Source organism: Condylura cristata, unplaced genomic scaffold, assembly GCF_000260355.1.
Source record: "Condylura cristata isolate star-nosed mole 26May11 unplaced genomic scaffold, ConCri1.0 scaffold00017, whole genome shotgun sequence".
Classification (NCBI taxonomy): domain Eukaryota; kingdom Metazoa; phylum Chordata; class Mammalia; order Eulipotyphla; family Talpidae; genus Condylura; species Condylura cristata.
This window is the reverse complement of record NW_004567118.1, coordinates 28,948,171-28,960,199: the sequence shown is the minus strand read 5'-3', so window position 1 is coordinate 28,960,199 and position 12,029 is coordinate 28,948,171. Positions and strand designations below refer to the sequence as shown.

At 45.9% G+C, this 12,029-nt stretch overlaps 1 protein-coding gene across 1 annotated transcript in view; it reads left to right on the top strand.

Annotated features, from left to right (window-relative positions):
• DNAH2 (dynein, axonemal, heavy chain 2) overlaps positions 1-12,029 on the top strand; it is a 96,427-nt gene that overhangs the window by 25,374 nt on the left and 59,024 nt on the right. The window contains 9 exon segments of the mRNA XM_004685094.2: positions 5,000-5,146; positions 5,917-6,073; positions 6,309-6,548; positions 6,821-7,009; positions 7,200-7,347; positions 7,811-8,003; positions 11,039-11,239; positions 11,330-11,486; positions 11,808-11,982. Coding sequence (XP_004685151.1) covers positions 5,000-5,146; positions 5,917-6,073; positions 6,309-6,548; positions 6,821-7,009; positions 7,200-7,347; positions 7,811-8,003; positions 11,039-11,239; positions 11,330-11,486; positions 11,808-11,982 — 1,607 coding nt within the window.

Sequence of the window (12,029 nt, the reverse complement as noted above, 5' to 3'; positions counted from 1 at the left end):
GCAGGGTTCCGGGGTGGGGGACAGTGAGAGGCTCACCAGAGACAGAGTGGGGAGCAGAACAGGCAGATCCACTGAAATACACTGCTGAGGGGAGCAGCCGGTGACACAGGAGAGGTCTGTTGTGCCAAGTGGGTCAGCTCCCTGGTGGGGGATGGAATTGGTGCTGCAGTGGCTGAGATAATCCCATAGAGCTGCACTTTAATAGGTTGTGCCACCAGGAAGGGCCCAATAGGTAATTTTTTTCTACAGACATTAACTAAAAGTGTCATAGTGTATATAAACATTTCTTGCTAATTTGCTAATTTTTGTTATTTTTATTGCCTTAATTGTCATTGTTCTCTTTCTCCTCAACAGTTTTTATAGTGGAAAGCTTTGATTTTAATAAGTTAATTTTGCATCCAGTCTCTTTTACAGATAATCTCATTGCTTAAAATAGTATTCTCCTTTAAAAAACATTGATTAAGGGCCTTCCCAGAGGCACAGGCAATTAAAGCGCAGCACTATGAAACTTTCCGCAGCCATTGCATCAAGTTATATCACCTTCCAGGGAGCTGACCCACATGGCACAGCGGACCTCTCCTGCCTCACCCCCTGCTCCATTCAGCGGTGTATTTAAGTAGATCTGCCTATTCTGCTCCCCACCCTGTCTCTGGTGAATCCCCTCACCTGCCCCAAACCCTGCACCTCTGGTGTGTACCCTAGCTCTTGTATGCATAAATGAATAAATCTTTTTAAAAAATTGATCAGTAGCATTACACACTCAAAGGACTACTTAAAGTTTACATATTCAATTTAATAAATAGCTGTAAATAAATATTTTTGCAGCTATTCCCAGGTCAAAGAAAGAGCATTCCCAATTAGCAGTCCAGAAATCCCCCACTTATAATTACCTTTGTAGTTGAATTAGTTATCAACACTTAAAATTCTGGAGATTTTATATAGAAACCCACTTACTGGTTTCTCTCCAATATCAGAAAATCCTATCACACTGGGATTCTTAAGTGCAGCTTATTGCATGGCTCTTCAGATGGACTTTAGACTTTAGATTCTTTTTTTTAAAGATTTATTTCTGCATACAGAGCTGGGGTACAGGCCAGAGGTGCAGGGCTGTGAGAGGATTCACCAGAGACAGAATAGGGAGCAGAACAGGCAGACTGACGAAGTACACTACTGAGGGGAGCAGTGGGTGAGTCAGGAGAGGTCTGCTGTGCCATGTGAGTCACCTCCAGGGCAGGGATCTATCTCCTGCTGAGGTGGCTTTAGCTTCTCAGTGCTGAGTTTTAACCCACTGCGCCACCAGGGAGGGCTGGACTTTACACTCTTTAGCTCAACTTTAGGCCTGGTGTCATTTGTCATTTATCATCCCATTTCAGCTACACTCGTTTGGGAGATAGGAGGCTCTCTGGACTTTGCTTTTGACTGTAAAAACCAAAGGAGTTGGTCGTGGGTTAGATGTTAGAGAGTGAGACTGAGTGGGAATAATGTACTTCCGGCTGAGGCAGTGGGATGCTGTTATTTGCTGGGGCAGATCCCCAAGACTGCAGGACAGAATATGAGGTTGTTTCTGGGCACAATGCTATCGAGGTGCCTATGGAAATCCCCAAGGGGATGTCTAAGAAACTGCTGGGCAGGCATGTGTAGAAGTCAAATCCAAGTGGGGACTTGTGGTTTATGGAGCTGCTGCAGAGAGAAGTCACCCAGAGAGAGGTTGTCAAATGAGTGGACGTTTGAGGAGTCTGTGTTTGAGGAGCTTCAGGGCAAGTGGCTTCAGTACTGTCTTCAGAGCCCAGCTGCTTGTGATTTCCAACGGACTTTGAAGAGAGAAGGGAAGTCTCTGAGAGGTCAGGTCAGGTCAGGGCAGGGCAGGGCAATGGAGAGGATGAGGCAGAAGAGAAAGCAGCCAGGGGAAGAGTGTGTCTGAAGGAGGCAGTGAGGAAGGAGTCCTCCCCTATGATAAGACAGCAGTGAGCACAGGTGGGCTGGATAATGCAAAGGAGGGTTGATTCTGAGAAGTCGGGGTGAGTTGAGAGCAGCTTTAGAGGTAAAGGGGGCAACTGTCAGGATGCTGTGCAGTGTGAAGAAAGTTGATGAAGGGGCTCTCGCCGGTGGTGCAGTGGTTTAAATCTCAACATTATGAAGCTACCCACAGCCACTGCAGCACAAGTTTGATCCCCGGCCAGGGAGGTGACCCTGTGACATGCACAGCAGACCTCTCCTGTCTCGCCTGCTGCTCCCTTCAGCAAGAATATTTCCGTCTGTCTGTTCTGTTCCCCACTCTATCTCTGGTGAATACTGTTACTCCCTGCACCTTTGGCCTGCACCCCAGCTCTTGTATGCAGAAATAAATAAATCTTAAAAAAAAAAAGAGAGAGAGAAAGGTGATGAAGGGAATTCAAGAGGACAATTCTTTACTGCACCTTAGGCTGGAAAGGGGAGCATAGGAGTTGTGTCGGTCAGAGGATATGGAATGGAGGGAGTGCTTGTTTCTGTATTTTTTAAAAGACCATGGAAATTTAGTTCCTTTTAAATGTTGATTAGCAAGAACTAGGAAGTTGAAGGTATATGAGAGATGATGTCATCTGAGAAAGCAGGAGGAAACTGTCAGGAAGAAGAAGGGTTGACGTTGGGTGGGAGAGGGTCTCTTCAGTCATAAACGAGTAGGTGTCGATAAACTGTAGGTGTGGAGACCGGTGGGTTTATGAGTCTTATAGCAGGATAACTATAAGACTGATAACTTTTGTATTTCTGTGATCTAGGAGGTGTTTCTGTAAAGGGGGGAGGCCTAGAGGGAGGAAAATTTGAGAAAGTAGAGAGGATTTGAAGTAGCAGAACAGGAGGGAGAGCAGATTGAGGAGACCCTGCGGGAGCAGCGTGGAGAGCCCAGCTGGGATTGGCGACCTTGGCAACACAGTGTGCTGATATGTGGGTCAGAGATTTCCTCCAGCCTTGCTCGGCCACCTTCCCAGGGGCTCAGTGGGGAGGATCGTGGATTTAGCCAGGATTGGGGTTCTGTCAGGTGGCTTAGACTAAGAAATGAGGCAAAAGGGTGAGGTACTGGCAAGGGAGCCTTGAAAGTGACAGACGGCAGGGTCTGTGGAGGAAGGGAGGAGGCTCTTATGGAGGAAGAAATTCTTATGAGTCAGTGGCCTCAGGTTCTCCGGAGGTTGAAATACAGGTTGACAGGAAGTGTTTGGGTGCAGTGCTGAGTGGTGGGAGGTAGGGTGTCTGATTGGGTTGTCTCAAGGTGGAGGGGTTGAGAAGGTCATAAGTTCTGGGGTGTGGCATGGGAGAGGCAGCTGGGATGGGAAGGAGAGGGTCACAGGATGGAAGGTGGGCCACGTACACAATTAAAAATTCTCTGCCATTGCATTTAATAAAAATGAAATGTGAATTTAATGTTAATGTTAAACCCAGTATTCCCCAAATATTATCATTCCAACATGCAATTATAAAAAAATTGTTAATGGGGAGTTTTTTATTCTTTTATTCATGCAAAGTCTGCTCTGCCTTCCATCTTTATGTCTTCTGAGAAATTTCTGTCAACATTATTTTTAATGTTTCTTTGATTTTTAAATTTTTTTGTCATCAAAACACAGAGCACAATCACCCTGCTGACATGGTCAGGGACACATCATGCAATGCCTCAACATTTTGTCACATGTAGATGTAAATCGTCCTCAAAAGCTGTGCAATGTTGACTTTTTTGGGGGAAAATCTCAGCAGACAGAAATTTACCTGCGAGTGAAGAAATTCAACAAGAATATTCCTTATCTTTGCTTTCTTCAGTAGTAAATTTAGATCAACTACAAACCCTGCACACCCTTCGGAGTCTAATTAATGTAGCTGGCTGTCCCAACTCTGAGCGCCTAGGCAGGTCAAGATGCTTTGAAGTTGACCTTGAGGAGTCCCTGTAGCTAGTTCTGCTGAGGCAGAGTCTTCAGGCATCTTCTGATCACGGGTCCCAGGACCACAGACCTGGGCTTAGTGTGTCAGTCCTTGTGTTTCTGAGTTGGGCCTGGGTCTGTTCCTGAGTGTGTTATGTCTTAGAGATGGAATCGCAAGGAAGTGATTCTTGAGGATTCAGACTTGAAAGCTAAAATGCTTAATATGAAGGGTTTTTTTTTTTTTTGACATTTTGAATCACCTAGAGTTCTTTTGGTGTTTCCCTTTTGTAGCATTGTGATTTTTTTGTCCTTTTTATCTCCCTGAGGATTTTAGTGGCATTTTTTTTTTTAAAGATTTATTTATTTGTACATACAGAACTGGGGTACAGGCCAGAGGCTCAGGGGCGGTGAGAGTCTTCACCAGAGACAGATCGGGAACAGAACAGGCAGATCAACAAAGTACACTGCTGAGGGGAGCAGTGGGCAGGTCAGGAGAGGTCTGCCACACCATGTGGTCACCTCCGGGGCAGGTGGGGATCGAACTCATGCAGAAGCGGATTTAGATTCTCAGTGCTGTGCTTTAACCCGCTGTGCCACCAGGGAGGGCCAGCTTTATTTGTTTTTTTAAGAAGACTTCTTTCTTTCTTTTAAAGATTTATTTATTTATTCCTACAGAACTGGGGTACAGGCCAGAGATGCGGAGGGTGAGAGGATTTACCAGAGACAGAGTGGGGAGCAGAACAGGCAGATGCACTCAAATACACTCCTGAGGGGAGCAGCGGGAGGGTCAGGGGAGATCTGCTGCGCCATGGGGTCACCTCCCTGACCAGGATCAAACTCTGTGGATAGCCTCATAGTGCTGTGCGTTAATCTATTTCGCCACCAGGGAGGGCCCTGATGGGGGTGGAGGTTAACTTTAAACAAACCCCCCTTTATTGTTGTTTAGTAGTCCGGGAGGGAAGCAGAAGCCAGCATAACCAGTCATTTTTTTCCTGGAAGCTCTACTTCATGTCTCATCTCTGCATGTCTTCACTTCCCAAGCTCCTACCCCTTTGTCCACGGTGGTGCTAGCATTTGCATAGAGCAGTCCCCTCAGCTGCTTTCCTCTCTCCAAGGTCCTTGCTGATTCTTTTTGTGGAGATTGACTACTGGGAGCGGCTGCTGTTTGAAACACCACACTACGTAGTCAGCGTAGCAGAGCGCGCTGAGGACTTGCGCATTCTTCGTGAAAATCTGCTGCTCGTTGCTAGAGACTATAATAGGTAGGGGGCCTTTCCAAATGGTATTTTGTGCCTCCCCTTAGGCTTATCTGCCACATGAGGTAGTTCATTTCCTACAGCACCCTGCTTTAAGTTTTGCCCATCTAAAAAAAAAAAAAAAAGAACAGATTTCCATACTCTCTCACAATCCTGTGATTATTCCTGTCCCTTGTAGTTTTAGCTTGTGGGTAGAGAGCAAAACACCCAGGCCTCTTCTCCCACATAGGGCACTTGGAGCATATGCATTACAGGCCTGGATTACTGGTTAGGAATCGAAGTGGGTGGCATTAGGATTTTGGCCACAGAACACCAGATTCACTGAACTAAGATTGTGATGGCACCCCTTCTCAGAAACCCCATTAAAGTCATCTCTGGGGGGAGGCTTTGTTCTGGGTTGGGTACTTTTCTCAGCCCAGTTAAATTCAAGGGGTGGGACTAGCCGTCCTAGCTGGGTCTCTAGAAATGCTCTGTCCACCAGTAGCCGCTAGATGCATGTGGTTGTGTTAAATTAATTACTTAAAATAAAATGCATTTTTAAAAATTCAGCTACTCCTTTGCATGAGTCACATGTCAAGTGCCACCTGGCCACACATGACTAGCAGCTATTGTTGAACAGCACAAATCATAGACCATTTCCATCATTCCAGAAAGTTTTGTTGGAAAGCACTTGTTTTGGTTTATTGGAAAGCACATTACTCTACCAAGTTTCCTGACATGGAGGACAGGTCTGCAGAGCTTGTCCCCACCAGTTCCCTGTCTTCTCTCATACACAGGATTATTGCCATGCTGTCTCCAGATGAGCAGGCCCTGTTCAAAGAACGTATCCGATTCCTGGATAAGAAGATCCACCCTGGACTCAAGAAATTGCACTGGGCCTTGAAGGGGGCCAGTGCCTTCTTCATCACAGAGTGCCGCATACATGCCAGCAAGGTGGGCCATGCATAGTTCTGGACCCTAAAGGTCTATGGCGCTGACCGGTAGACTGGTGTGTGGGCAATGCCTAGTGAGAATGAAATGAAGCATGGTTAGGAAAGGACTTTAAAATTTGTTTTTAGGACTTTCTTTTTTTAGTGTTAGCAACTCTAGCTGGAGGACAGGCGGGAGGATGGAATTAAGCTTGGAGAGTCTCTTTTCCAAGTCCCCTATGGATGGGATCTGCCTCCAGGTGCAGGCAATTGTGAATGAATTTAAGGCATCCACTCTGACCATTGGCTGGCGAGCCCAGGAGATATCAGAGACTCTACTGGTGCGTATTAGTGGCAAACGGGTGTACAGGGACCTGGAATTTGAGGAGGACCAGAGAGAGCACCGGACAGCTGTGCAGCAGAAATTAGTGAGCCTGCACCAGGATGTGGTGACCATCATGACCAACTCCTATGAAGTCTTCAAGAATGATGGCCCTGAGGTAGGGTCTGTGGCCAAGGCTTTGTGTTTGGAGAAGTCCTCTTGTCCCCTGGTCCTGCTAGATCATTCTCTTGATCTTTCCCCTTTTCTAAAATGTCTCCTTTTAGTTTTGGATTCACTCAGTCTTCAGTCTTTCAAATCTTCTTCTTTCAGGACTCAGTGTCTTACCCTTCTATTCCATCTGCTTGTTCCTCTCCACTGGCTGGTTCTCATGTCCCAGGACTGCCTGTCTTCCCGGCAGGGTTCTCTTTGCCCCCACTCTCTTCCCACCAGATCCAGCAGCAGTGGATGCTGTACACATTTCGGCTAGACCGCATGATGGAGGATGCCCTGCGCCTGAATGTGAAGTGGTCACTGCTAGAACTGTCCAAGGCTATCAATGGGGATGGAAAGACCACCCCAAACCCTCTCTTCCGAGTTCTTGTCATACTGCAGCATGATGTGCAGGGAGGCGTGGCAAAGGTAGGGACCAGTTTGCCTCCAGTACCCCCAAATTATTATACTTTCTATCATTTGCCAGTTTCTTTCAACCCTTTGGCCCTGACTTTATCCTTTGGCTACGAGGCATGGTCTGGGGTTTTCACCTCACCGGTCCTGATGCTCATCTCCTCCATGGCCTCTGCTAAGGCTCTGCCCACTGTGTTCCCCACAGGTGGAATTCTCACCAACTCTGCAGACTTTGGCAAATGTGGTAAATGACATTGCAAGCCACCTCTTCTCCACCATCTCTGTCTTTCAACACCTCCCTGAAATTCTCATTAAGTTCAAGTTTATTCGTGACCCCATCCATACAATTGTGGGTGAGTGGACAATGGGAAGGACACCAGTTGCAAGAGTATGAGAGGCTTACAAATAGGGGGAATTCATAGGAGAGAGGAGGGCTGTTTCTAGACACACAGTGCTGGACATCTGTGAGACTGTTGGAAACCCAGATCAAGGGGCAGAGCTGGGGGAGGGAGCAAAGGCAGGATTATTTGACTAATGTTCAAAGGATTGGGGTTTGAGGTGGGAGATTAAGAAAGACAAGTTTAGGACTGCCCTGAGCTGTCAGAGCCTAGATACCAAGAGGTGAGACAGCTGAGTCCTATGGATCAAAGTCATACTTTCACTTCCTCTCTTCCTTTATTTTCCAGTGTCCATGTTTGAGCTGTATTTCTTGGGGGAGGTACTACTGGAGTGGAGGGGTAGAGCAGAGGCCAGGGGCCAGGCTCAAGCTTGGGTTGGGGTGGAAGTTGGTGAGAAACATTTTGCTGGGTCTTGAAGAGCGAGATGAGGACATCAGAAAGGTCCAGGCCCAGATCAGCAGCGGTATGACCAACAATGCCAGCTTACTGCAGAACTATCTCAAGACCTGGGACATGTACCGGGAGATCTGGGAGATCAACAAGGACTCTTTCATTCGTCGCTATCAGCGCCTCAATCCCCCTGTTTCTTCTTTTGATGCCGACATTGCCCGGTAAGGAATGAAGATGCATGCAACAGTCCATCTCTAAGGGTGCTAGAGCTGCAGGAGGAGGGCCAGGCCTCAGGACCAGGAAGGACAGGAGGTGGGGGAGGCGCAGGAATGTGGAACAGAACAGGACCCGGGGCACTGGACCTTTGTTTATCAAGGACAGAGATTAGAAAAAAATTGGAAGAGATGTAGGGAGGAAGACATTTTGGTGGAGTGCACCCACAGGGTTCTGCTAGCAAAGATGAAATGCTAGGGATGTGGAAGATGAGAGAAGTGAACACTGTCATTTAAAGAAGGAGTTAACACGATGAAGATGCTTGAATTCTGGTCAGAGCTCCCATGTCTTTGTCCTCTGTCATCCATTTATTCACTCACTCAGTAGACACCATTGTCCTGTGGGTGGTGAGAAATAAAGTTTCCAACAAATGTTTCCTCTGGAGGGCCCGAGGGTGGTAGGGAAGAGTTAAACCATTGCTGGAAGAGCAGTGGCCATGGTGTCTTGAGAAAGTTTGAAATTCCAGCTCAGTAAAGGGTAGAGGATACAGTGAGTGATGCAGATAGCAAGATCCATGGTTATTATTGAGAAGTGAATGCTGGTATCAGGAAGTTTATCTGTACACTTAGGAAGGTCAAGGAAGGCTTTGTTGAAAATCACCACAGTCTGAGTTAACCTCTTGGGACTGTATGTGATTTGGGCCTGTAAAAATGTGATACACTAAGGGAGAAGATAAATGAAAATAAAATAGAAGATCACCACACACATTGTATCACTGCTATGCCATACATATTAACTTTAAAATATTTCTTTATTGACTTCCTACCAAAGAACATCTAAACACTTACATAGAATAATATGTAAGTTAAGCACTTACATATAATGATGTGTAAGTACTTAGATATTTATTGAATGTGAGAATGAATCCATGTTATAATTCTCTAAGTTAGCTGCTATTGTTGCTCTGATTTTAGAAAATCAGAGGCGTGAATTTATATAACTAAATGTTATATGTTAGAGTCAAGTATTTACCTCAAAGTTCCTATGAGATAGATAGACATACCTATTTCATTGAGAAGAAACCAAAGATTTTTGTTTGTTTATATTGTTGTGGGGAAGAATCAGGTGTAGGCCAGAGGTACAGGGGTTAAAGAATTCACCAGAGACAGGTGGAGAACAGAAAAGTCAGATTTATTGAGATGCACTGCTGAAAGAAGCAGCAGTTGAGACAGGAGGTCTGCTGCAAAGAAACCAAAGTTTAGGGGCTGAATAATTTGCTTAATATTATAACTCAAGCTAGAATTTGAACTTAGTTCTATTTAGTTTCAAAAGATGTGCTCTCAAGGGACTGTGGGGATGGATCGCAGGTGCTATGGGTGCAGGGACTTCACCCAAGGGGAAAATCAAATACTATCCTAAAATTAACAACAATGTAAGACATTAGTTAGTTAATTAATTAAAACAAAACAAAACAAAACAAAATCTGTGCTCTTACCCCTGCACTATTCCACCTCGCCTATGGAACTTTACACTGAATTTATTCTTTTGTGCTTCTCATCCCTAATGCTGTAGAACTTTCCCGTCACCAAATGTTCCAGAATCCATACATCTGATAAATATAAACTGGTGAAAGAGAAATTTTGCTATTGACCATGCTCTTCTTTAGTCATTAATTTACTCAAAGGATGTTTTTATCACCCCATGCCTGCCTCATTCTGTGATGTTATAGGCACTGGAAACACAATAGTGAGGAAAACAACCCAAGTCCATACAACTAGGGAGTTTACCTTCTAGTACGGAGAGTTAGGTGATAAGTGAAAATATAATGTTTATTGAGGTTGTAAATGCTGAGGAGATCAATAAAATAATGTCAGAGAGCTCAAGAATACTAGTGAACCAGGCTTGATATAAAGGTTAGGGAAAACCTCTTTGATAATGTGATGTTTAGGCAGAGACCTAACTGAATTGAGGATATGAGCCACTTAGATAAGTGGGAAAGAACATTCCAAGCCTTAACTACAATGCGAAACTTGGAACAATAGAAAGAATCCCAGCTCTGCCACTTAATGGCTGTATAATCTTAGGCCGGTTACTTAAATTCTCGGGGCCGGTTTCCTGTGCGACAGATATTATACTATCTTGGTAGTTGTGAGATAATTAAGCAATACTGGGGAAAGTATTGCTGCAATATGGGAAAGCAATACTGCGAGTGTTCTTACTGTTAAGCAAGTTCAGTATGGTAAACACAGAGGTTCCCAAGTAATGCCATTTCACTTACCATCATTTCATTATAACACTGATGAGAACTAAGCCTGGCCATCACCAAAAGAAAGGATTTTATTCGAGGACCTGCTTTCTCTAGTCTCTGCACAGACATGCAGACTCAGAGACCCACTGGCTGTGCTGTGATTACGCCAGACAGGGTGCCAGGCAGTTCAGGGGGAGCAGAGGATTTCTCCGTTGTTCTGGTGCTGGAGACAGGTCTGCACAGGAAAGACTTAACAAAGGAAGTGACTTTGAGGCTGGGCATTAGATAGGATTTCAGCAGGCACAGATGGGCAGTGGTAGGACGCTGTAGGTAGAGACCATAGCAAAAGAAAAGGCATAAAGCAGAAGAAAAAGCAACCTGCGCACAGTAAGTTGTCTAGAACCCAGGTACAGCAGTCAATCACGTAATTCCCTCGATATCCTCGAGAAGTTGGTTCTGTTATTATCACTGTGCTACAGGTGGGCAAACTGAGGCACAGATAAGTGAAATAATTTGCCTATATCCAGAGCTGGTAAACAGCACAGCATGAGTTCAGCCTTTATCTACAAAACTCTGAAACTTTAAGTGCAGCTGTCTTGTTGGTAGTGGCTAGGAAATGGCGCAGTTACCACTGTGAGCCTGGAGTGTGTCACGTGGGAGACACTGGGAGCAGAAGAATGTTCTAGAGGTGCCGTACAGGTCTGGGTGGTGGGAAAAGAGAACTTGAAGGGGCATTGAGGCAGAGGGAAAATATGCAAAGAAAAAAGCACCTAGTGGGACCGTGGGCCTTTGCAGCTACACAGAGGTTGCTAACAATGTGCAAAAGGAAGAGACGGTCATCAACATCCAGTTTGTGCTGCTGGACTGCTCGCACCTCAAGTTCTCCCTGGTGCAGCACTGCAACGAGTGGCAGAACAAGTTCACGACTCTGCTCAAAGAGATGGCTGCCCGGAGCCTGCTGGAGCTGCACACCTACCTGAAGGACAATGGGGAGAAGTATGGGCTGGTGCCTCTGCGGGGTGGGTGGGCACGGGGAGGCCAGACGCCTCCTTTCCGCTCACCAGCACTCTCTTCATGTGCCTTCAGAATCAGCCGCCCTCCCCAGACACTGGAGGAACTGGGGGTCAGTTTGCAACTCATGGATACCCTGCAGCATGACTTGCCCAACTTGGAGACCCAGATCCCTCCCATACATGAACAATTCACCATTCTTGAGAAGTACGAAGTGCCAGTGCATGACAGTGTGAGTGCCAGTGGCGTTCGGTGCACCTGAGTTGGGCCCTCACCTGAAGTGGATCATGGGGAAGCAAACGACCCAATGGAAGAGAAGCCTGTGCTGTGAGGAGGGAAAGCAGAGGAACCAGAGGGAGAGAAGGCTGTAGAGTCAAGCACCCCTGAGAACCAAAGCTAACAGAGATGATATTTCTGGTCAGCTTAGGGGATCTTTGATTTCTGTGGGTTGTATTGCAGGCAGAACCTGGCCATAGACTGGTCTGGAGGGTGAGAAAAGAGTCTCTAAAAGCACTGCGGAGGAGGACACACCTCCCCTCTTTGATGTCCGCAGGTGCTGGAGATGCTGGAAAGTATCAATGGGGAGTGGGTCACCTTCCAGCAAATTCTATTGGACAGTGAGCAAATGCTGAAGAAACACAAGGAGAAATTCAAGACAGGCCTTATTCATGCAGCTGATGATTTCAAGAAGAAAGCACATAATCTTCTGGAAGATTTTGAATTCAAAGGTATACTTTCCTCAACCCCTCTCCCTCTTCCAGCTTTTCATTTGACA